We start from the raw sequence: 25996 nt of genomic DNA on the forward strand, positions 1-25996 counted from the left end.
CTTTACCACTGCATTTCTCCAAGGCGAGAACATCAACACCATGCAGTGGCCTGCGCTCTCCCCTGACCTGAATCCCATAGAGCACCAGTGGGATGAGCTTGGGAGACGCGTAGTTGGCAGGGCCAGGACACGGGCAGAGCTGCTTCAGACATTGAGGACTGAGTGGGACAGAATCCAGCAGCAATCCATCCTAAAACTGGTAGGCAGTATACGCCGATGATGCACTGCCTGTATCCAAAACAATGGTGGCCACACACGCTATTGAAAGGGGACTGACATTGCACCCTGTGCTGTTCTGTACTGTAGAACAAACTGATGAGATGGTGTATCTTGGTCAAAAACTTGACGTGTCATCAATAAAATGCCAATGTTTCAATTAGCAATTGTTGGTTTGTTTTATTTTGAACTGTTACAATTTTATTACATTTCAAACAAGTGGTAAGTTTCTTTTGCGTTTTCGGTCTTTTTGAAGTTGGTCAAAATGGTCAAAATGGTCAAATTTTTCGGTCAAAATGCCCATTTTGCACTGGCCTTTTTAAAGCCAATATCAAGACATCACGTGCAGCTCATTAAAATCATCCCGTACCCCTTGGCTAATCACTGACAGTCAAAACGGCTGTTCAACAGCTGTGCTATGAAGTGACCATTGAAGGTTCAAGTGACCATCCGTGACCGTTTTGTCTGACAGTGAGGACACTATTGTCCGCAAATAAGTTCACACATTTACTACACGCAGTGTTATTGTTGATATTTAAAGGTTTCAAAGGTGGTAAGTTTCTTTTGCGTTTCAGTATATATATATATATATATATATATATATATATATACAGTGCATTCAGAAAGTATTCGGACCCCTTCACTTTTTTCACATTTGTTATGTTGCAGCCTTATGCTGAAATCATTCAAATTCATTTTTTCCCTCATCAATCTACATTCAATACCCCATAATGACAAAGAGCAAACAGGATTTTTGAAAGTTTTGCAAATTTATTGAAAAGAAAAAACTGAAATATCACATTATTATTTTTTTTTTTATTATTTTTTTTTTTTTGTATACAGAGTCGAGGCTCGTGAAAGAGCTAACATTTATCAAACAAAGAAATCAAACAAACAAGCAAACAAAGTATATAAAAAGGGGAGTGGTCGACAAGATGGGGAGGGAAGGGGAGGACGCACACAAACACAACATTTGAGAGCAGGGACATCGGGAGATGTGTGGGAGGGAGAAGGCCTGGGGGGAGGCAGGATAGGCATAAAACGCAAGGACACCAAGGACTTCCAGGAAAGAAATCGGCACCTCAAAAAATTGGACTTGGGGTGAAATTAGCGGGGGTAGAAAAGATCAAGGTTTTGGATTGGGGAAGATAAGAGATGGTGGTGAACAGCCGTTTAAAGACCTGGAGGGAGGAGTGAGATTGAAGAGAGTGAGGGAGTTTGTTCCAGAGGTGGGAGAAAAGAGGAATGAAGGAGTAAAGGTGAGCAGAGAGTCTTGATTTTGGCAGTTTAACCATAAGAGGGTTGCAGGCAGATCTTGTGCGACCTGTAGGAATATTTGGGGGACAGAGCCCAGAGAGAGCTGGGGAAGCAAGGCCGGAGAGGAGTCGGTAGAAGACGGAAAGAACACCAACCTGCCTGCGTTGAGTAAGTGAAAGGCCCTCGGAGATAGCGTCATCGCGGGAGATTCCAATGATTCTGAACGCTTTGGTTTCAACAGCGTGAAGACGAACTAGGTGTGAGGCAGGAGTGTGAGGTGTGAGGCACATTGACATAAGTATTCAGACCCTTTGCTATGGCACTTGAAATTTAGCTCACGTGCCTCCCATTTCTCTTGATCATCTTTGAGATGTTTCTCCACCTTGATTTGAGTCCACCTGTGGTAAATTCAATTGATTGGACATAATTTGGAAAGGCATACACCTGTCTCACAGGTCTCACAGCTGACGATGCATATCAGAGCAAAAACCAAGTCATGAGGTCGAAGGAACTGCCTGCAGAGCTCAGAGACAGGATTGTGTCGAGGCACAGATCTGGGGAAGCCCACAAAAAAATTTCTGTTGCATTGAAGGTTCCCAAGAGCACAGTGGCCTCCATAATTCTTAAATGGAAGAAGTTTGGAACAACCAGGACTCTTCCTAGAGCTGGCCGCCCGGCCAAACTGAGCTATCGGGGGAGAAGGGCCTTGGTAAGAGAGGTGACCAATAACCCGATGGTCACTCTGGCTGAGCTCCAGAGATCCTGTATGGAGATGGGAGAAACTTCCAGAAGGACAATCATCACTGCAACACTTCACTGATCTGGGCTTTATGGCAGAGTGGCCAGACGGAAGCCTCTCCTCAGTGAAAGACACATGAAAGCCTGCTGGGAGTTTGCAAAAAAGCACCTAAAGGACTCTCAGACTGTGAGAAACAAGATTCTGTGGTCTGACGAAACCAAGATTGAACTGTTTGGCTTCCGTCTGGCCACTCTGCCATAAAGCCCAGATCAGTGAAGTGTTGCAGTGATGATTGTCCTTCTGGAAGTTTCTCCCATCTCCACACATGATCTCTGGAGCTCAGCCAGAGTGATCATCGGGTTCTTGGTCACCTCTCTTACCAAGGCCCTTCTCCCCGGATTGCTCAGTTTGGCTGGGACGCCAGCTATAGGAAGAGTCCTGGTTGTTCCAAATTTCTTCCATTTAAGAATTATGGAGGCCACTGTGCTCTTCGGAACCTTCAATGCAGCAGAAATTTTTTTGTAGGCTGCCCCAGATCTGTGCCTCGACACAATCCTGACTCTGAGCTCTGCAGGCAGTTCCTTCGACCTCATGGCTTGGTTTTTGCTCTGATATGCATTGTCAGCTGTGAGATCTTATATAGACAGGTGTGTGCCTTTCCAAATCATGTCCAATTAATTGAATTTACCACAGGTGGACTCCAATCAAGGTGTAGAAACATCTCAAAGATGATCAAGAGAAATGGGAGGCACCTGAGCTAAATTTCAAGTGTCATAGCAAAGGGTCTGAATACTTATGTCAATGTGATATTTCAGTTTTTTCTTTTTAATAAATTTGCAAAACTTTCTAAAATCCTGTTTTCTCTTTGTCATTATGGGGTATTGCGTGTAGATTGATGAGGGAAAAAAATGAATTTAAACGATTTCAGCATAAGGCTGCAACATAAGAAAATGTGAAAAATGTGAAGGGGTCTGAATACTTTCTGAATGCACTGTAATCGATGAAAAAAAATCGAAATTATTGCAATCTTTTCAATGGGTGGAAATATCTATGGGAGAACAAAATATATAGTTTTACATTCAGAAGTATATTTAATTCCATGCGTTTGGAGTGGACTTTCGTATGAAAGACGATCTCACTCACCTCGTTCACGTAGATCCAGTGACTGTCTCCAGCGATCAGGTTGGCATCCGCGGTCTGCCAGAAACAGAAACAGACGGTTATCAATTGCCATGAATCAGAGACCCTTTAATTGGATTCACGTTGGAGAAAAGTCTGATTTCGTATATTTGTGCGTACAATAAATACACCAGAACCTTCTGTATAATAACATCAGAATATCTATACGAAAGATCTGAATCATCAAAAGTAGTGCAAGAGGAATAGAAAACTTTGACAAAAGCAAGTGTCGATGTGCGGCGGCAGACATGTCTTATCAACCTGAGGTTGACAAAGATGTGTTATCCTCTTTGGGGAAACGCAAAGTAAAGCTGATCTTTTGGGCTTCAGCCACCTCTCTTGATCTGACGAAGGGCTAACATGGAAAAACGTCAGTTTTACTTTGGTTCTCACTGCAGTGATCATTACCTTTGTCTTGCAGTCGATAAAAAACTGTCGTTCAAAGTAATGCAAGCCTTGAAGGTTTAATGGAAATACATACCGGATGTGTTTGAAAAGTAATGCGCAACACGCCGGTGGAAAAAAAAGATGTTTTCTTATCTTGTTCCTTAAATTAATGTCGTACATCAGAGGCCGTAATGCGCGCAAAAAACCGTTTCATTAATTCAGGAGCGTCCAAGCGATGAACGGGGACCTTAGATTCAGCGATCAATCTTAATCCGGCATTATTATCACGAGGGTAAGACACGTTCCAACACGGTGGACGATTAAACAGCAAAGTTTGTCGCAAACACGCGATGCTGAAGCTACTTTTGGCAAACGGACCGAAGGGGATCTTGGGCGCATTATTAATACATGCTTTGGAACACTCATGCATGCAACCGGTCAGGCCTCTGATTCACGGGTGGGCCGCTTTAATAAGCCCGTTAAATTCCTTTATTTCTCTTTCTCTTTCTCTTTCTCTTTCTCTTTCTCTTTCTCTTTCTCTCTCTCTCTCTCTCTCTCTATCTCTCTCTCCGCCCCCTATTTCCCCCGCCCTCCTCTCATTTTCCTCCTTTCCTCCTCTCCTCTCCTCTCTCTCTCTCTCTCTCTCTCTCCGCCCCCTATTTCCCCCGCCCTCCTCTCATTTTCCTCCTTTCCTCCTCTCCTCTCCTCTCCTCTCTCTCTCTCTCTCTCTCCCCTTTCCAGCTCTCTTTATCTCGCTCCACCCCCTCTCTCAACCGATCTCTCTCTCTCTCCCCTTCTCTATCCTTTTTTTTTTTTAGGTTAAATCTGAGTATGAACGGATGTACGAGCACAGAATTCAACACTGCTCTATGGCCATCCGCCTTCCCAACTCTGTTGGGAAGGATGGCCATGAAGGCAATCGGTAAGGCAATGCTGACGGTTAGCCAGTAGAAAATCAGAATATCCTGCCCCCTATCATTATATGATGAAAATATATAAATAACAACAATCCGGTATTTTTTTGAAGCCCGACAGTTTGCTAACAGACCCACAGAGGGCAAAAATTCTTTAGCACGCTGGGGGAAAGGGATGGTGGGGGGTGGGGGTGTGGAGTGGGGGGGGGGGGAAGGGGTCAAGGAGAAAACCCATGTATAATACCCATTGACGGCAATAAGCAGTAAACACGGAGTCAGGCAGATGGCAAAGGCAGATTGTGTGACGCTGGGTTGCTGGTCCATCTTTCACGGCGAGAGAGGGGCCTGTGGGGCTGATAAATTAAAGCTCTCGCAATCCACGGCAGATTATCGAGCATAGGAGAGTGCAATGCTGATGCCAGTTGCAGTGATGTCTCCACCTTAGTGGGGCATCAATCAGGGGAAGAAATGCTTTGTGACAATATTTTTACATTCATTCGTGCAATTGCTTGTACCCCTGGAGGGATTTTCAGTGAAGGCACTCAAAGCATAGCCTAGTCAACCTGTTTTTAGGTTGATTCCCCCTATGACTCCCCTCAACCCGGCTTTGGCCAACCCATACTAGAAGAGTTTGACCCCAAATCCTAATTCGTGATGAAAGCTCGGTGTGCCGCCTTGCAAGCGGGACGATTCACGAGTGCAGTATTTGCCATCGCCTGGGCAAGAAAGCCCGGATTTGAATGCAAATTGCTGCGCACACAACAAAAGGCCCACAAGGGGAAATATTTGATATTAAAATAACCTTTGAGTGGGTCACTATCAAAGTTTTTCTTTGCTTCAACACAGTAGATACAGCACGGACGTTTCTATGACACAATTGTAATTAAAAAGTTACATTGCCAAGACAACGTATAATTTATTGTCAAAACCAATAAAGAATGCATCGAGCATCATGCTCGGGAGGGTCAATAATTTTTCGCACTCGGCTCAAGGTCTTCCAAGAGCAAGGTGGTTCAAGTTAATTACTACCAGCCGATCCGCCGTGACGGCTCAGAGAGTATACCGAGGCTCTGTGATGTTTATCTAATCTACCAAAGCCTTCTCCTTCCTGCTCCCATCACAGATGATTTCTGTGATAGAAAAATATTCCTCGAGCATCATGTGGCCTGAGGCGACACACTGCAATATGAATGCAGGAAAAAGGTCATTTTATCCCAACATGTCTTGCATTTCAATATCACCAGAATGACAGATTGGACATTTAAGCAAAGGCAGTAAAGGCAGGAAATGTGTTTTTAATTTCGTGTTGGTGAGGTGTTTTTAATCACGTGGTGGTGAGGTGTTTTTAATTAAGTGCTGGTGAGGTGTTTTTAATTTCGTGTTGGTGAGGTGTTTTTAATTTCGTGTTGGTGAGGTGTTTTTAATTACATGGTAGTGAGGTGTTTTTAATTACGTGGCAGTGAGGTGTTTTTAATTACATGGTAGTGAGGTGTTTTTAATTACGTGGTCGTGAGGTGTTTTTAATTACATGGTAGTGAGGTGTTTTTAATTATGTGGTGGTGAGGTGTTTTTTAATTACGTGGGAGTGAGGTGTTTTTAATTACATGGTAGTGAGGTGTTTTTAATTACGTGGTGGTGAGGTGTTTTTAATTTCGTGTTGGTGAGGTGTTTTTAATTTCGTGTTGGTGAAGTGTTTTTAATTACATGGTAGTGAGGTGTTTTTAATTATGTGGTGGTGAGGTGTTTTTAATTACATGGTAGTGAGGTGTTTTTAATTACATGGTAGTGAGGTGTTTTTAATTATGTGGTGGTGAGGTGTTTTTAATTACGTGTTGGTGAGGTGTTTTTAATTTCGTGTTGGTGAGGTGTTTTTAATTTGTGTTGGTGAGGTGTTTTTAATTACATGGTAGTGAGGTGTTTTTAATTACGTGGTAGTGAGGTGTTTTTAATTACATGGTAGTGAGGTGTTTTTAATTATGTGGTGGTGAGGTGTTTTTAATTACGTGTTGGTGGGGTGTTTTTAATTTCGTGTTGGTAAAGTGTTTTTATTTCGTGTTGGTGAAGTGTTTTTAATTACATGGTAGTGAGATGTTTTTAATTATGTGGTGGTGAGGTGTTTTTAATTACGTGGTAGTGAGGTGTTTTAATTACATGGTAGTGAGGTGTTTTTAATTATGTGGTGGTGAGGTGTTTTTAATTATGTGGTGGTGAGGTGTTTTTAATTACGTGGTAGTGAGGTGTTTTTAATTACATGGTAGTGAGGTATTTTTAATTATGTGGTGGTGAGGTGTTTTTCATTTCGTGTTGGTGAGGTGTTTTTAATTTCGTGTTGGTGAGGTGTTTTTAATTACATGGTAGTGAGGTGTTTTTAATTACGTGGTAGTGAGGTGTTTTTAATTACATGGTAGTGAGGTGTTTTTAATTACGTGGTGGTGAGCTGTTTTTAATTACATGGTAGTGAGGTGTTTTTAATTATGTGGTGGTAAGGTGTTTTTAATTACGTGGTAGTGAGGTGTTTTTAATTACATGGTAGTGAGGTGTTTTTAATTACGTGGTGGTGAGGTGTTTTTAATTTCGTGTTGGTGAGGTGTTTTTAATTTCGTGTTGCTGAAGTGTTTTTAATTACATGGTAGTGAGGTGTTTTTAATTATGTGGTAGTGAGGCGTTTTTAATTACATGGTAGTGAGGTGTTTTTAATTACGTGGTGGTGAGCTGTTTTTAATTACATGGTAGTGAGGTGTTTTTAATTATGTGGTGGTAAGGTGTTTTTAATTACGTGGTAGTGAGGTGTTTTTAATTACATGGTAGTGAGGTGTTTTTAATTACGTGGTGGTGAGGTGTTTTTAATTTCGTGTTGGTGAGGTGTTTTTAATTTCGTGTTGCTGAAGTGTTTTTAATTACATGGTAGTGAGGTGTTTTTAATTATGTGGTAGTGAGGCGTTTTTAATTACATGGTAGTGAGGTGTTTTTAATTACGTGGTGGTGAGGTGTTTTTAATTATGTGGTGGTGAGGTGTTTTTAATTACATGGTAGTGAGGTGTTTTCAATTACATGGTAGTGAGGTGTTTTTAATTATGTGGTGGTGAGGTGTTTTTAATTACGTGGTAGTGAGGTGTTTTTCATTAAGTAGTGGTGAGGTGTTTTTAATGACATGGTGGTGAGATGTTTTTAATTACATGGTGGTGAGATATTTTTAGTTACTTGGTAGTGAGGTGTTTTTAATTATGTGGTGGTGAGGTGTTTTTAATTATGTGGTGGTGAGGTGTTTTTAATTACGTGGTAGTGAGGTGTTTTTAATTACATGGTAGTGAGGTGTTTTTAATTACGTGGTAGTGAGGTGTTTTCAGTTACGTGGTAGTGAGATGTTTTTAATTACGTGGTGGTGAGGTGTTTTGAATCACGTGGTGGTGACGTGTTTTGAATTAAGTGGCAGTCAGATGTTTTTTTTTTGTTTTTTTTTGTATACAAGATCGAGGCTTGTGAAGGAGCTAACATTAATCACACAAAAAAAAAAATCAAACAGACACAAAGCATATAATAAGAAGAGGGGAAGACAAGATGGGGAGAGAGGAGGCAAGCACACAAAGACAACATTTGAGAGCAAGGACAACGGGAGATCTGTGGGAGGAAGAGGGCTTGGGGGGAGGAGGCGTGGGAAGGGGGGTGGGGGGGGGGGGGAGAAGTATAAAACACAAGGACACTGCAAGGACTTCCAGGAAAGAAGTTGGTATTTCAATAAAGTGGATCTGGGGTGAATTGGCGGGGATAGAAAAGATCACGGTTTTGGATGGGGGAAGATAAGAGATGGTGGTGAACATCTGTTTTAAAGACCTGGAGGGAGGAGTGGGATTGAAGAGAGTGAGGGAGTTTGTTCCAGGGGTGGGAGAAAAGAGGCATGAAAGAGTGAAGGTGAGCAGAGAGTCTTGATTTTGGCCAGATGGCCAGACGGAAGTTCAATCTTGGTTTCATCAGACCACAGAATCTTGTTTCTCACAGTCTGAGAGTCCATTAGGTGCTTTTTTGCTAACTTCAAGCTGGCATTCATGTGTCTTTTTCACTGAGGAGAGGCTTCCGTCTGGCCATTCTGCCATAAAGTTCACATCGGTGGAGTGTTGCAGTGATGGTTGTCCTTCTGGAAGTTTCTCCCATCTCCACACAGGATCTCTGGAGCTCAGCCAGAGTGACCATCGGGTTCTTGGTCACCTCTCTTACCAAGACCCTTCTCCCCCGATAGCTCAGTTTGGCCAGGCGGCCAGCTCTAGGAAGAGTCCTGGTTGTTCCAAGCTTCTTCCATTTAAGAATTATGGAGGCCACTATGCTCTTGGGAACCTTCAATGCAGCAGAATTTTTTTTGTAGGCTTCCCCAGATCTGTGCCTCGACACAATCCTGTCTCTGAGCTCTGCAGGCAGTTCCTTCGACCTCATGGCTTAGTTTTTGCTCTGATATGCATCGTCAGCTGTGAGACCTTATATAGACAGGTGTGTGTCTTTCCAAATCATGTCCAATCAATTGAATTTACCACAGGTGGACTGCAATCAAGGTGTAGAAACATCTCAAAGATGATCAAGAGAAATGTGAGGCACCCGACTTAAATTTCAAGTGTCATAGCAAAGGGTCTGAATACTTATGTCAATGTGATATTTCAGTTTTTTCTTTTTAATAAATTTGCAAAACTTTCTAAAATCCTGTTTTCTCTTTGTCATTATGGGGTATTGAGTGTAGATTGATGAGGGAAAAAATGAATTTAAACGATTTCAGCATAAGGCTGCAACATAACAAAATGTGAATAAAGTGAAGGGGTCTGAATACTTTCTGAATGCACTGCATGTATATGTTTGTACATGTATGTATGCATGCATGTATATGTTTGTATATGTATGTTTGTATGTATGTCTGTATGTCTGTCCTTGCGTTGGACCTCTTGTTTGTTGGGTGACGACAGACGGTGGAGCACTGACGGTCCTCCTTGCCTGCGTTTGCGTACGGGAACGAGCGTGCAAACAAGGCTTGCCGTGCAGCGGAGTACGTTGGCCTAGTGGAGCGCGAACAAGGGCGCATCGAGGTCTGGTGAACGGGGGCGCGGCGCGGCCTGCTCGCGCCAACCGGAGCCGCGTTGGACGACGGTGCTCATTTTCTCTCAATTAATGTATGGCTAACCCCCGCTCTTGCAGGGAAAATGGCCTTAAAATGCCTGTTGTTGTTGTGTTGTATTTATGTAGGTATGTATGCATGTGTATATTTGTATACAGTCACGTGAAAAAGTAAGTACACCCCATGTAAAGTTTTGACTTTTTCAACATATTTCAACATACAGCTTATTTGATCTTCATTTCAACAATATTGACAGATAAAGGTGATATAATATAACAAATATCATGAAACATTTACATTTTGTAGTCCATTGTATAATTTAAATAAACATAAATGCAAATTTCGCATGTGGAAAAAGTAAGTACACCCCTACATTTATCACTACTTCAAATACCTAAAATTAGAATCAGGTGCACCACCTCAGGTGCAAATGATTAGAACATCGTTGGAGAGGATCTTGGAGGAACCTGTCTTTTTTAAACCACAGACATTTAGTTCGGTTTGCTCTTTGTTGTTGAAGTGTGCGGCGTCACCATGCCTAGATCAAAAGAGCTCCCTGAGGCCTTCAGAAAGAAGGTTATAGATGCCTACGAGTCTGGGAAGGGATTTAAAAAGATCTCCAAACATTTTGAAATCAATCATTCGATTGTCCGGAAGAGCATCTACAAGTGGAGAAGATTCCAAACAACTGCCAACTTGTTCAGGCCAGGCCGCCCCAGCAAGTTCAGCCCGAAAGCAGACCGCAAGATGCTGAAAGAGGTCTCTAAGAACCCCAGAATGTCATCACGGGACCTACAGGTAGCTCTTGCCACTGTTGATGTCAAAGTGCACGAATCTACCATTAGAAAGAGGCTGCACAAATTTGATCTACATGGGAGGTGTGCCAGGAGGAAACGTTTGCTGTCCAGAAAGAACATCAGGGCAAGACTAAAGTTTGCCAAAGAACACCTCGGCAAACACCAGCACTTCTGGAACAATGTGCTCTGGACAGATGAGTCAAAGGTAGAGCTATTTGGCCACAGTACCAGAATACATGTTTGACGAAAACCAAAGACAGCATTTGACCACAAGAACCTGATACCAACTGTAAAGCATGGTGGTGGAAATATTATGGTTTGGGGCAGCTTTGCTGCATCAGGGCCTGGGCAACTCACCATCATATAATCCACGATGAATTCTTCATTGTTCCAGAGGGTGCTTGAGTATAATGTGAGGCCATCTGTCGGAAAGTTGAAGCTCAACCAAAGGTGGACCTTGCAACATGACAATGACCCTAAACATACCAGTAAATCCACCAAGGAATGGCTGAAAAGAAAGAAATGGAGGGTTCTGGAATGGCCAAGTCAAAGCCCGGATCTAAATCCCATCGAGATGTTGTGGGGGGGATTTGAAACGAGCTGTGCATGCAAGAAACCCCTCAAACATCGCACAGCTGAAATAATTCTGCATGGAGGAGTGGGCAAAAATTTCTCCCAGTCGATGTCAGAGACTGGTCGACAGTTATAAGAAACGCCTACTTGAGGTTGTTTCTGCCAAAGGGGGCGATACCCCCAATACCTATTGGAGCCCAGGGTGTACTTACTTTTTCCACATGCGAAATTTGCATTCATGTTTATTTAAATTATACAATGGACTATAAAATGTAAATGTTTCATGATATTTATTATATTATATCACCTTTATCTATCAATATTGTTGAAATGAAGATCAAATAGCTCTATGTTGAAATATGTTGAAAAAGTCAAAACTTTACATGGGGTGTACTTACTTTTTCACGTGACTGTATGTATGTATGTATGTATGTATGTATGTATGTATGTTTGTATATGTTTGTATATGTATGTATTATATAGGTATGTATATATGTTTGCATGTATTCATGTATGCATGTATGAAAACACATTGGTTGATCTCCACTACATTTGGCATACATGCTTGGGGTACCTGTGAGCCAGGCATGGGCACAATTGAATGTCTCCTAACACCCTAACGGTGATGGTCAGGGGGAAGGCTGATGACCCAGACAAAAAGCAAAGGAATGGATGCGTATTAAGTCCGGGTCAAATTTGAAGCATACATAAATGAATATTTGTGTCAAACTAAAGGAAGGGGTGACATATTCAAGTCCTTTGTACCATGATGCTGATTAGTATAAGGGGGGTGGGGGTGAGGTAATAGGGTGCAATTAGATTTTTATTAATGGGAGGGGGGTTGGTGGGATGGAGAAGGTGCAACCAAAATTTAAAATATTTATTTTTAATTTTTAAATATTTTATTTATTTATTTTTAAAGATGGACTGTGGTACAACCGGAATTTATATAAGGGGGGAGGGGCTGTAGAGATTGCATTGTGCAAAATATTTCTTTCAAAATAAAAAAGGGAAAAAAGGGTTTCAAAATATTTTTCACCATAATTCACTCCTGGATTGAGCGGGTATCAATCAGTCTGATTTATATCTGCTCTCCATTGTATGTGTTTTCAATCTGGGCATTGTTGTTCTCATCTTAGCAGAGGGATTTGTGGAACACTACACGTTCAACGTACAGTTCCGCTCATGAGCGAAGCAAGTGGTCTGGTTTTCTCAAATTCTGTTTTAGCACCACATTCTTTCTTTATAACTCCAATTATACATTGATAATTTAATCTTTCTGTCGAATGAACACATTTTAAAGTTTTTTTTCTGGGAAGTGCACATTTTAGGGATGTTTGCGAGTGCATGAAATGATCATTAAATTAAATAAGAAGGCGGCAAAGGCAAAATCTCGTTAAAATATTATTAAAATGAAAATCTTATTAATTTTGCATGCTTTTTATTGTATTCATATAAATTACAGGGTGTGATTAAAGTCAGGCACCAGAGGGATTGTGGTTATAGTCAGGCACCATCAAATCAGTGGACCTTCTGCTTCTTGAGTGCTTTTTTTATTTGGGGGCATCTGGAGTTATTAAAATTAACCATTCTGTATAAACATCGAGCAACTGAAGGATAACATACAATTTGCAGACACCTTTAAGATCCATGTTGATTGATCGATGTTCAGGAATGTTCAAGTGATTCGAAGTAAGCAGTGTTTCCCAGTATCGAAGAATATTTGAGAAGAGCAGACGACTTTCCAATCGCTGTTTAGCGCAGGGATTTCGCAAAAGACATCATTAACGTCAGTATCTAATTCTAGCAGACGGCACACCGAGATGAATGTCCATCCGAGGGACGGCACACTGCGCGATGCAAGGCTCTGTCGGCAAAGCATCAATCTGACAGTTTGTAGTCCAGACGGGAATCAAACCCATGATCTCCAGTACGCCATTGTCAGACCATCCTGTCGGACTATATAAATCGTACACTGTTTTACTTTATCTAGTCACATGAAAAAGTAAGTACACCCCATGTAAAGTTTTGACCTTTTCAACATAATTCAACATACAGCTACTTGATCTACATTTCAACAATATTGATACATAAAGGTGATATAATATGACAAATATCATGAAACATTTACATTTTGTTGTCCATTGTATAATTTAAATAAACATAAATGCAAATTTCGCATGTGGAAAAAGTAAGTACACCCCTACAATCCCTACATTTATCACTACTTCAAATAACTAAAATTTGAATCAGGTGCACCAGCTCAGGTGCAAATGATTAGAACATCGTCAGAGAGGATCTTGGAGGAACCTGTCTTATTTAAACCTCAGACATTTAGATTGGTTTGCTCTTTGTTGTGAAGTGTGCAGCGTCACCATGCCTAGATCAAAAGAGCTCTCTGAGACCTTCAGAAAGAAGGTTATAGATGCCTACGAGTCTGGGAAGGGATTTAAAAAGATCTCCAAACAATTTGAAATCAATCATTCGACTGTCCGGAAGATCATCTACAAGTGGAGAAGATTCCAAACAACTGCCAACTTGTTCAGGCCAGGCCGCCCCAGCAAGTTCAGCCCGAGAGCAGACCGCAAGATGCTGAAAGAAGTCTCTAAGAACCCCAGAATGTCATCACGGGACCTACAGGTAGCTCTTGCCACTGTTGATGTCAAAGTGCACAAATCTACCATGAGAAAGAGGCTGCACAAATTTGATCAACATGGGAGGTGTGCCAGGAGGAAACCTTTGCTGTCCAGAAAGAGCATCAGGGCAAGACTAAAGTTTGCCAATTATCACCTCGGCAAAGACCAGCACTTCTGGAACAATGTGCTCTATACAGATGAGTCAAAGGTAGAGCTATTTGGCCACAGTACCAGAAGACATGTTTGGCGAAAACCAAAGACAGCATTTGACCACAAGAACCTGATACCAACTCTAAAGCATGGTGGTGGAAATATTATGGTTTGGGGCAGCTTTGCTGCATCAGGGCCTGGGCAGCTCACCATCATAGAATCCACTATGAATTCTTCATTGTACCAGAGGGTGCTTGAGGACAATGTGAGGCCATCTGTCGGAAAGTTGAAGCTCAACCAAAGGTGGACTTTGCAACATGACAATGACCTTAAACATACCAGTAAATCCACCAAGGAATGGCTGAAAAGAAAGAAATGGAGGGTTCTGGAATGGCCAAGTCAAAGCCCGGATCTAAATCCCATCGAGATGTTGTGGGGGGGTTTGAAATGAGCTGTGCATGCAACAAACCCCTCAAACATCGCACAGCTGAAAGAATTCTGCATGGAGGAGAGGGCAAAAATTTCTCCCAGTCGATGTCAGAGACTGGTAGACAGTTATAAGAAACGCCTACTTGAGGTTGTTTCTGCCAAAGGGGGCAATACCACCTATTAGAGCCAAGGGTGTACTTACTTTTTCCACATGCGAAGTTTGCATTTATGTTTATTTAAATTATACAATGGACTACAAAATGTAAATGTTTCATGATATTTGTTATATTATATCACCTTTATCTATCAATATTGTTGAAATGAAGATAAAATAGCTGTGTGTTGAAATATGTTGAAAAAGTCAAAACTTTACATGGGGTGTACTTACTTTTTCACGTGACTGTGTATGTGATCTGTTCTTTTCCATTTCACTTCCCCTCCCATCTCCTCTTCCTCTTTTTCCAAACTCTTATCTTTATTTTTTGGATTGTTCAATTGATTCCTTTTTTTACTTGCTATTTTTATTTATTTTCTTCCCTTCCTGTTCTTCCCCTCTTTTCCTTACCTTCTCTTCTTTCTCTTTTCCCATCTTTGGCTTTGTTTCCTTATTATTTCCTTGCCTGGTGTTGGCTTAGCAGTTCGGGTGCCGGCTTTGGATCATAGGATCCTGGGTTTGAATCCCGGTCTATCGCTGAATTAACGCCAGGGGGGTTGACTCAGCCTGTCATCCTTCCGAGGTCGGCAAATTGAGTACCAGCTCACTGGTAATTCCCTGTGTGTTGCAAGAGGTGACCAACAGGGTTGGCGGCAGGAAGGGCATCCTGCCGTAAAACATTGCTTCAAAAAGGGGACCATGGTGCCCGGAAAAGGCCAACCCCTGCTCCGCGGGGGGAAATGGCCTCTGAAGGTGGTTCTTCCTTATTATTTCCTTCCCTCCAGTCGACAATTCATTTGGCATTTGACCACTACACCCTGAACCTCCTTTTTGTGAGATGTAGCTGACATTGTCAAAATGACTCATTTTCACCCCATATGGACCCTGATCCATGACCTCGTTCTGAAAATGCAGTTGACGCACAAAACTTTGGTATCTCCCAACCTACACCAACCTCTCCTGTTCCAATTTCCCTCTTTTTCCCTGAAAATCGTTAACACTCCAAATGCCAGCTACTGCTAGCTTCCAACAGTGGCTATAGCATACCTCAATGGACTTTCTGTTGATTATATATTTCCGTTGATTGTAATTTTTGCGGTACTGTTGAGGATGTTGTGTATGTCAGGCAAGATAGATATTTAACGGTTATCTTTTGTTATTCCACCTTCAAGCAGTAAATTATAACAGATGCTAAACTGTTCACCATCGAGATATTCACACTTGCAGAATCCGCTCCACATCACCATGAAATAAAGCAGTATGATTCAGCAATGTAAAGTTAAATTTCTTCATAAGTTGATTTCTCATATTTGAAACGTATTTGTTTCCAGATTTGTTGTTGCAATCATTGAGCACCAATATGAACAAGGCAAATGTATGAGTTGGCATACTGATTTTCAATAGAAAGTACCATTGAGTCATCTATTACTATATATTCCACACACACACAGTTGTTCAGTGGATGCGTCACAGACCACTGCAAGTTCAAGAAGCAGAAAGGTATACCTTGATGTGCTTGGTCCTGTTAAATTTTGGTCACAGGAGGTCACAGCATCCTCCAACAATGGTGTCCCTATCCAAGAAATGCACGGTCCCACATGTCTTAACCTTGGCCCACGACAACACAAAAGTGGAGTCACCCCAATTACTAAGAAAGCAATGGAAGTTTGGAAAAGCAGCCTGCTTGGGTGAAATGGAACCAGGTGATTTACACCGTCCTTGAAATTCACATTAACCCACATATAGTCTTCCCAAAATGCTCTCCTAATGGATGCTTACTCTTGGTGTTCATTCGTGCATAAAGGAAATGTCTCGTAAAGACCCTCTGGATTATGGCTAGAGGCCAACAATGCTCCACTCAGATGCGCAAAACAACAGTAAGTGTAGTACATCTGCAAAAAACAAAAACAAATCTTAACCCCTTTAAGCCCCACCCCCATATCCCAAACCAGATGTCCTGTATACATGCTCCTTCCCTTCTCCAAATCAAACTTGGTCCTTATTTACCCCGGGCTCCACCCCAGGTTCAACACCTTATTTTTCTCTATCTCACACTTCACTCGTTTTCTCAATTTTATCTCTTTCATTTTAAACCATCAGGGGCTACATAACATAGCCTAGAAGTCGATAAGCATGGAACTAATATTTATTTTTCATGATTAGGTCGAAAAGATAGCTTGGCTTGTGTTATGTAGCCCAGATTATGGTCAATCAGTCGGGAGAACTTTTCTTGCTCTTTTTTTTCGAAGTTGGAGTGACGTGGTAAAAAAAAAAGAAGCCCAAGAACGGCAGATATAATTATTGTTATGCGAGAAAAACTTGATGATGTTTTGGGGAGGGACAGGTGGGGCTGGACGTGTGCCATTACGTATGGCAGTTATGGGAAATGATGTAATTATGTCATCTGTGGACAAAGTATTCAGGTCTTAAAACAACAAGATGAGACCATAATGGCATTTTTCCTGTTTATATGAGACAGGTGGAACAACCTTGAGAGCACCTAAATGGATTTGAGCCTGAAATACAATATTTCCTGGCATTTCAAGAGAAACAATAATTATGACTGTCATGGATCACAGTACATCATAGATTGTACATTTTATGACAATTTGCTTCTCAACAGTTACTTATAGAGGAGCTTCACAGGAATTATACACAAGTCAAGAACATATGTACAGTACTCTCAAAAAGTTTTGTGTTGTTTTCACTTTTGTTGTGCTATTCCCCATTAAATAATTTTGGGATGTTAGAAGTGTGCAATATAGGTAGATGCAGCACACTCTGATGTAGCACACTCTGATAAATTTGAATTATTAAAATAATTCAAATTTATGTGAAAGTCAATATATATGGATATGTATATACAGTATGTATATGTATATGTATATGTATATGAACATATGCATACACATATGCATATTGCATACACATATGCATACACATATGCATACACATCCGCATACATATACGCATACATATACGCATACATATACATATACATATACATGTACATACACATATACATTCAGGTGAGACTGGTGTTGGCTTAACAGTTAAAGTGGCTGGCTTGAGATCTCAGGGTCCTGAGTTCAATCCCCTGTTTATGCTGTTGAATTAACACCAGCTGGGTTGACTCAGCCTGACATCCTTCTGAGGTCAGCAAAATGAGTACTAGCTTACTGGGATGAATGAACCATTTGAGTGTGCTGCATCAGAGTGGCGACCTTAACCAGGATTGTGCCCAATATCCAAGGAACCACTTTGGCAGCCACATGCATCATCACAATGCAAACAAGTACAAAAAGTTTTAATTAAAACAAAAGCCGGGTCGATGTTACACAATGCCTAGATGCAGCTGTGCCTATAACGTCGATGTTATAGGCACAGGACATTCCTATTGATTCGATTACTTGATGTTATTTTTGTGCAAAGTGAAAATATATCTCGGCAATTTCCCGTGTGTGGCGACGAATTTTTAATATATCTCGGCATTTTCCCGTCTGTTATTTCAGGCGGTGTATGACTGACCATGCCGCGATTTAAAAAATATATATCTCGGCAATTTCCCGTGTGTGGCGACACGTGAACGAAGCTATGCTCCTCTCTCCACATTATTGTGACGACGTATAAATTAAATATTTCATCGTGACGATTGTCATCAAATGGACGAATTTTTAATATATCTCGGCATTTTCCCGTCTGTTATTTCGGGCGGTGTATGACTGACCATGCCGCGATTTAAACAAAATATATATATATATCTCGGCATTTTCCCATCTCTTATTTCGGGCGGTGTATGACTGACCATGCCGCGATTTAAAAAAAATATATCTCAATGGACTTGAAGTTACAGGCCTTTGAGAATTCATTTCGTTCTATAAAGGGCAACTTTCATCGGATTTTCTTCCCGTTTTTTTTCAACCGAGTCTAAAACTATGTTAGCGACTGTGAAAAATGAAATGATATATCGAATTTGATTTGAAATAAAACTGTGTGAGAGAGGAAGACACCACGGGCCTACAAAACAAGCCTCAAAGCTATGCGAGTTAATAAAATGGTGGATATTTGTTTATATGAAGGCTCTCCCAGAATGGGTGGAGCTATGGTTCCCAGAATGGGTGGAGCTTTGAGGTTTTGTCTTCTCTGCAAGAACAAGAACAAGAAGAACAACAACAACAACAGCAGAGGGCACTCTATGAGCAGCGTCTGCGACGCGGCTAAAAAGGGGTGGTCATCGTATTCAGGTGCATTATACATGCAGTGATTACAATGAGCTCTTTCTTTAAAGGTTTAGAGCTTTCGTAATTATTAACGTAACTACAGCAAAAGTTATAAAATAAGTGGTGGAAGAGGAGCGTGTTAGCGTTGCCTAGCAACCAGTTCGAGTGCAAGCTCCATTGTCTTGGGTCTCATGACTCAGTGAGCAGACTATTCTTTTGGTTTACTGAAATTTTCGGACTGTTTTGTGATTTTTCTCCTTGAATGTTGGCTTCTATTTGTAGCAGTATGAAAAAATTCAGTTTTATAGCCCACCTAGAAGGTCCTAAACAATGTACTTAGCCACAAATTAATGGGCATTCTCAGGCAAAGATAAAATCAACACAGTAAGTGGTATTTCAACTTGAAATCCCATCATGTCTTTATGTGGGAATGCCAACCAGATTACCCAGTGACTTTGACTTTGAAAATAAATTGCAAATCTGGTGCGATGGCGTCAGGTGGTAAAACAAATTGGACTACAGTATGCTCTTCTTCTGCAAGAGCTTTTGCCCTGTGTGCACATAGATTGTAGATATATTTATGTAAAAAAAAATTAATGCTTTACATATATGGCCATTATGTTGTGGTACTCTGCTCAAAAGTACCTGACTTTTTGTTCCCTCATTAACTGGTCAGCTGTATTATTACTCCAACCTAGTTGGTAGGAATTCTTCAATATAGATACCACACAGGCATGAATGGCTACATGGTCTTTACCTGTGATATAATTACCTTGTATAATCTTGCAATTGCGTAAAAGAAAGAACACAGACATGTCCAAAAATATACATCTTAACCCCTTCCTACCCATACAATTATCACAACTACAAGCACAAAAAATGCTCCCAATGAAAAGCAGAACATGAGTCGAAGGTAAATAAAATATCCCGGTCACAAATACAGTACCCTAAAAAAGGGCAAAATATCCTGGGGCTTGAGTAAAACATAGGGGCAATACCCCTAGCACTCACCTGGTGGAATAAACAGTATACTGCACCAACTAAGGGTATTTTAAACCAATTTCAATGGTTGCTAGAAGACAGGGCAGCATGTAAAATCATACGAACATAACCATAAAACTTTAACAAACAAACAAAGAAAAACACCTATTTTGGGAGGCAACCCTTTAAGGGTTTTAGCATCGCCCCTCCCTCAACACCATATACCTCCTAAGACCCCAATTTTTCTCATGCCTTGAACAAACATTGGTACATCATGGGTGATTAAGGTTGTGGTGAAGTGTCATCGAAATTACGTGTGTAGTTTCTGAGAAGAAAGCAAATACCTTTTTTTGGGGGGGGAAGCACCCCCCCCCCCCCCCGTAGACCCCCAAAGGGGCAGATTTTTTCTTAATGCAGTGAACAAACTTTGGAATATCAGGGCTGGTGAAGGTTGTGGTCAAGTTTCATCGAAATCTTATGTAGTTTCTGAGAAGAAAGCAAATACCTATTTTGGGGGGCAACTCCCCATAGACCCCTAAAGGGGCAAACATTTTTTTAATGCCGTGAACAAACTTTGGTACATCACGGGTAGTGAAGGTTGTGGTCAAGTTTCATAGAAATAGTGTGTGTAGTTTCTGAGAAGAAAGCAAATACCTATTTGTAGGAGGGGGGAGGGGGGAGGGGTGGGGTCAAACCTGGACCCACTTTGACCCTGGTAAACCCCTTAGACGCCGATTTTTTTAAATGCCACGAACAAACTTTTATCACAACACAACAACTATAATTTTTGCCAAATTTGGTCGCAATCCCTTCAGCGGTTTCGGAGAAGAAGTTTCAAGTGTTTTCGGACTGACGGACGGACAACGCGCCATCGCATAAGCTCCCCTGAACTTCGTTGCAGGTGAGCTAAAATAACCAGAAATTAACAAAAAGGAGGAAGCTGCTTTGACAGCACAGAATAATCAAAGGACAGAAGAAAAAAGAGTATTTTTTCTACAAGAAAGACAAAAGGCGCAAACATTTCAGGTGTGTGCCTTTCGTCAGAGAACGATGCAATAATAACGGTTTTATTATCCCATACCGGTTACAATACAGGTAGATAATAATTCAAATTTCTGTGAAAGTCAACATAAATGTATATATGTATAGATGTATATACAGTATGTGTATGTGTATGTATATGTACGAGTATAAACAGTATGTGTATGTATATGTATATACAGTACGTGCATGTGCATGTGCATGTGCATGCGTATGTGTATGTATATGTATGAGTATATACAGTATGTGTATGTATATGTATATACAGTACGTGCATGTGCATGTGTATGCGTATGTGTATGGATATGTGATACTAGAATGCTAATGGAGTGTGCACCTCATTGATTGAGTTTTGGTGTGCATGAACGATTTGCATCATAATGGGAAAGTGGGGAGGCTAGTTGGAGGTGGGTGAGAAAAGCAAAGGGAAAAATGATTTATTAAAACATATTTAACTACCGTGAGGATGGGTGGTGGTGAGGAATCAATGACTAATGAACAAGCAGACCAATACGACGTAGCATTAGACCAACTAGCAGGGTACCCGCCCAATGGGCAATCATGTTCCAAGTGTGCAACACACTTTTCTGCCATCTCTTGTTGAGAATATTTTCGGCTGACACAACTGCTTTGACTTGGATTTCTTGCTCTCCTTTGGCTCTCTTGCTGATTTCCTTTGGTAATATTGCTGGCTCTCTGTTCAACTTAGGTGGCCTTGGTTTTTGAGGCATCTACATTTTCCAGAAGAAAAAAAAATTCAAAAATAATAATGAAAAAATATTATTCAAAACAAATTCTGAAAAACGAAGTCATAGAGGCCATTATGGTTCCAGTTTTATTCCGTGATAGTTTATTATTATTATTATAAGATTATTATTATTATTATTATTATTATTATTAGAAAAACTACAAAGTATTTTTGGTCATCAGGGTAATTTGGTTCCTCTGGGTCTTTTCAGCCTTCTTGGTCTTTGAGTATATATATATTTTTTGTTGTATACTGAATCGAGGCTCGTGAAAGAGCTAACATTTACTTCACAAACAAATCAACCAGACAAACAAAATATATAAAAAGAGGGAGCGGAAGACAAGATGGGGAGAGAAGGGGAAGCACACAAACACAACATTTGAGAGCAGGGAGATGTGTGGGAGGGAGCGGGCTTGGGGGGAGGAGGCGTGGGAAGTGGGGGGGGGGGGGGGTAATAGTATTGTGGGTCTTTATGGGTCTTCGTGTTTTTCAGGGTATTCGGGGTGTTTTCAATACTTTAGGTCTTTTGGGTATTTAAGGGTCTTCGGGGTCTTTTGGGTCTTTTGGTTCCTCTTGGTCTTCGGGTCTGTTGGGTCTTTGGATCTTTGGATCTTTTCAGTCTTCTGGGCCTTTTGGATATTTTGGGTCTTTAAGGGTCTTTGGGTTCTTTTCGGTGTTTAGGTTTTTTGGGGGCCTTTGGGGTCTTTTGTGTCTTTAGGATCTTTGTGGTATTTTGGATCTTTGGGTCTTTTTGGTCTTCGGGACTTTTTGGGTCTATAAGGGTCTTCAGGATATTTTGGGTCTTTTCAATATTTTTAGTATTTTGGGTCTTCGGGGTCTTTTGAGTCTTTGGGGTCTTTTTGGTGTTTGGGGTATTTTTGGTGTTTGGGGTATTTTGGGGCTTTCGGGTATTTTGAGTTTTCTGGGTCTTTTCGGTGTTCAGGGTCTTTTGGGTCTTATTCGTTTCGGATCCAGGTCTTTACGGTGTTTGGGTTTTTTTTTTGGTTTTTTTGGTCTTTGGGTCTTCAGGATATTTTGGGTCTTTTCAATATTTTGGGTCTTTGGGGTCTTTTGCATATTTTGGGTATTTGGGGTGCATTGGGTCTTCAGGGTCTATTCAGTCTTTTGGTTCCTCTGGGTCCTTTGGGGTATTTAGGGTCTTTTGCGTCTTTTGGGTCCTCAAGGTCTTCTCGGTCTTTTGGGTCTTTTGGGTCTCAGGGAGATTTGGGGGGGGGGGGGCGGGGTGTGGGTCTTTTTGGTACTTTAGGTGAAGTATTTCAGGTTACAATTGTGGGTGGCATCAAGTCAGCTGTCCAACCAATGGGCGAAGAGCGGACATACATACACTCATACATACATACATACAAACACTTGCTCCATTATATATAGAAATAGTCATCTATATTCATCCCCAATTCTGACCCATGATCTTTATTACCCCCATTAACCTTTCCTAACCCAACCATCTTATACTTGCTAGTTTCAGTGATTCCTCCCCTCCTCTCTTTCCTCTTATCCTGTTTGTTCATTCCCTTGATGTCTGCAAAAATGTTTAAAAGATTGTATTGCTATATTATAAAACCCTTAATGTGCTCTTGTCTTCACTATGAGGCACAACAACAGACGACTAAACCAGCAAGGATACCTGATATATCGCGTAACGTGCTATTGTGCAGTTGTATAATGGCTACACACTTTACCTGACTGACAACTATACTGTACTCTCATAATGGCTTGTGTTTCATGATTCCAATTGACATGAAAGTTGAGCTCTAGATTCCAAAGGCACATCATTAGCAGAATGCCTCAATCTCACGAATACTTGTAAAATTGTCATTCTTTTGGATTTATATGGGACATATCTGCAAAGGGTTTGGTTGATGATATTGTTGTAAAGATAGCAAAGAGAAAAGCCAGACAGGAGTTGAAGAGCACATTTCACCAACCTATCTTACGCGAAGAAGCATCAAATGCCAATTTGGCCCGGAGCTAGATGTGCATTATGGTTCGTGGACGTGCTGGGCATACCATCACTGATATAATGTCCGGGACTGAAAAGCTGTGTGAGCGGCGGGCCTTTGTCCCAAAACGATTGTGCTCAGTAAGCCAGGCAACATGGTATCTGACATAGTATATGATTATCAGATTTTTAGGGGCCATTGGAGGAGGCATGGAGGAGCACATTGCAGACATGGAGGCGCACAATTTTAGGGGCCACCTCTCATATTAGAGAGGCACCAAAGGACCCTGAAAACCGAAAAGACTCCGAAGACCCTTAAAGACCCCAAAGACCTAAAATATTGAAAACACCCCGAAGACCCCAAAAAACACGAAGACCCATAAAGACCCACAATACTGAAAAGAACCAGAAGACTGAAAAGACCCAAAGGAACCAAAAGACTGTAGTTTTTCTCATAATAATAAAAATAATAATAATAATAGTAATAATTAACTTTCAGGGAATAAAAGTGAACCATAATGGCCTCTATGACACTTCGTTTTTCAGAATTTTTTTTGAATAATATTTTTTCATTGTTATTTTTGAATTTTTATTTTTATTTTTTAGAGGCTGCAGGGCGACAACGGCGATTTGTATCCTGCACGCAACGACGTATTTAATGGACTAAATTAATGTAACGAGTTGAAATGTGAAAAAGACGAGTGCGGGGTTGATTGCAAAATAGTGGTAATTGTCGTTTTACTTAAGACTATAATAATTTGCTCAAATAAATATTTTGACATTATATTTTAAGTTGTGTTCATCTGGAACTGTTGTTTGTGAGAAGAACTATATTCTATACTTGTGCTTGATTGTTTCCTTTCCCACTTTTATCCTCGCATGGAATGGACCATTTGGTCAGGGTCATTCACACATACTCGGTCACAAGGTGATCACAACTTGAAGATGCAACAATTCCTGCCAAGAACATTTCTCAACTGTACTATTACAACGAATTTCTGTCGGACTCGCCACACCGGCTTTACTGCTTGATAATGTTACTTTATAAATATTTATTTTAATTTAGCAACACCACCATTTCCTTATATGAAATCAATGAAGAAATGCAAAGCTGCATTGGCCTTGCTACATTCGGTAAACGATCGCAAATATCGTTCAAAATTTTGTTTGATTTGTTTCTTATTTCCAGCATTTCATTTTATTCTGACTGTTATTTGACGACAAATGCTGAAATTCCCATCATCCTCTGAGCCTGAATATCACACTCGTCCTGGTGGTCGAGCGAGTGCACATATTAGAACTGAGCACAAGTCAACCGAGCATGCATTCAAGATTGCAGTTCCTTCTCGACCAGTTAAATAGGAAATGGTTTTGAAAATGCACCCATTGAAAAGTACTTTTCAAATTTCAAATATTCCATAAGCTTACTCTAATTTTTTGTAATCCTTGTAGGAAATGTTCCAACACATCTTCCGCTAGGACGGATTTAAAATAATATTTCTCTCTTTTTTTTTTTTGGATACAAGATCGAGGCTCGTGTAAGAGCTAACATCGATCACAAAAAGACAAACCGACACATAAAACATATGATAAAGGGAGCGGGACACAAGATGGAGAGCAAGGGCATCGGGAGATCTGTGGGAGGGGAGGGCTTGGGGGAGGCGGCATGGGAAGGGGGAGGGGGTGGTGGGAGAGGTAAAAAAAAAACACATGGACACTGCTCGGACTTCCAGGAAAGAAGTCGGGATTTCAAAAAAGTGGATCTGGGGTGAATTAACGAGGGTAGAAAAGATCAAGGTCTTGGATGGGGGAAGACACGTCGCTCGGATTATATTGAACTCTTAAAAAAGGAGCAAATAATTTGTTCTCGTTTCAATTTGGCACAACGTAAACTTGTAAACAGGCTCTAAACACAACCAGCAGTGAGTTTTGATGGAAAAACTCGGAGTTTAACAGGAATTGGCAGCGACTTGACTCATGACATGAGAGTCACATGATGTTGAATGCAAGTGAAAAAATATAGAGAATAGAGATTTCACATTAATTTACTGTGAGTTTGTGTCACTGTGGCACAGTTGTCTGGGTATAAACCACATAATATCCCAACTTCCTGAGACACAGCAAGTCATGGCCAATTGATGACTGCCCCCCTCCCCAACCCACTTATCCCAGGATACCATGTGGTGCCCACAAGCATACATCCAAGTTTAAAGCTCGTTACCAGGATGAAAGGAGGGTGGGTTGCTCATTTCAATATGCCGAATAACGATAGCACGATTATTTGCCAATATTGCTTGATTTGTTACCAGATGGGTATGTGGTGTAAAGTCAGCAAATAAAAGTATGTCTTGGTGAGCTGGTGTCATTTGGTGCTTTTTAGCATCGCAGGCATGGAGGAGCACAATGTGAGAGTTCTCGGGATGTTGCTTTTTCTCTCACCGGTGATTTGAACTGTGAGCCCTACACTGGGTCATTCAAGTAGGTGTCGTCCCATTGCCACCCTCTGGGACAGGGGAAGGGGAT

At 41.0% G+C, this 25996-nt stretch overlaps 1 protein-coding gene across 1 annotated transcript in view; it reads right to left on the reverse strand.

Moving 5' to 3' along the window:
- The window catches only part of LOC137425938 (glutamate receptor ionotropic, delta-1-like), a 396968-nt gene that overhangs the window by 254507 nt on the left and 116465 nt on the right, over nucleotides 1-25996 (reverse strand). Inside the window, exon 3 of the mRNA XM_078776249.1 lies at nucleotides 3356-3409. Coding sequence (XP_078632375.1) covers nucleotides 3356-3409 — 54 coding nt within the window. The remainder of the gene's footprint in view (nucleotides 1-3355; nucleotides 3410-25996) is intronic.

The sequence above is a fragment of the Myxine glutinosa genome, chromosome 4 (assembly GCF_964187855.1).
Source record: "Myxine glutinosa chromosome 4, kmMyxGlut1.1, whole genome shotgun sequence".
Classification (NCBI taxonomy): Eukaryota; Metazoa; Chordata; class Myxini; order Myxiniformes; family Myxinidae; genus Myxine; species Myxine glutinosa.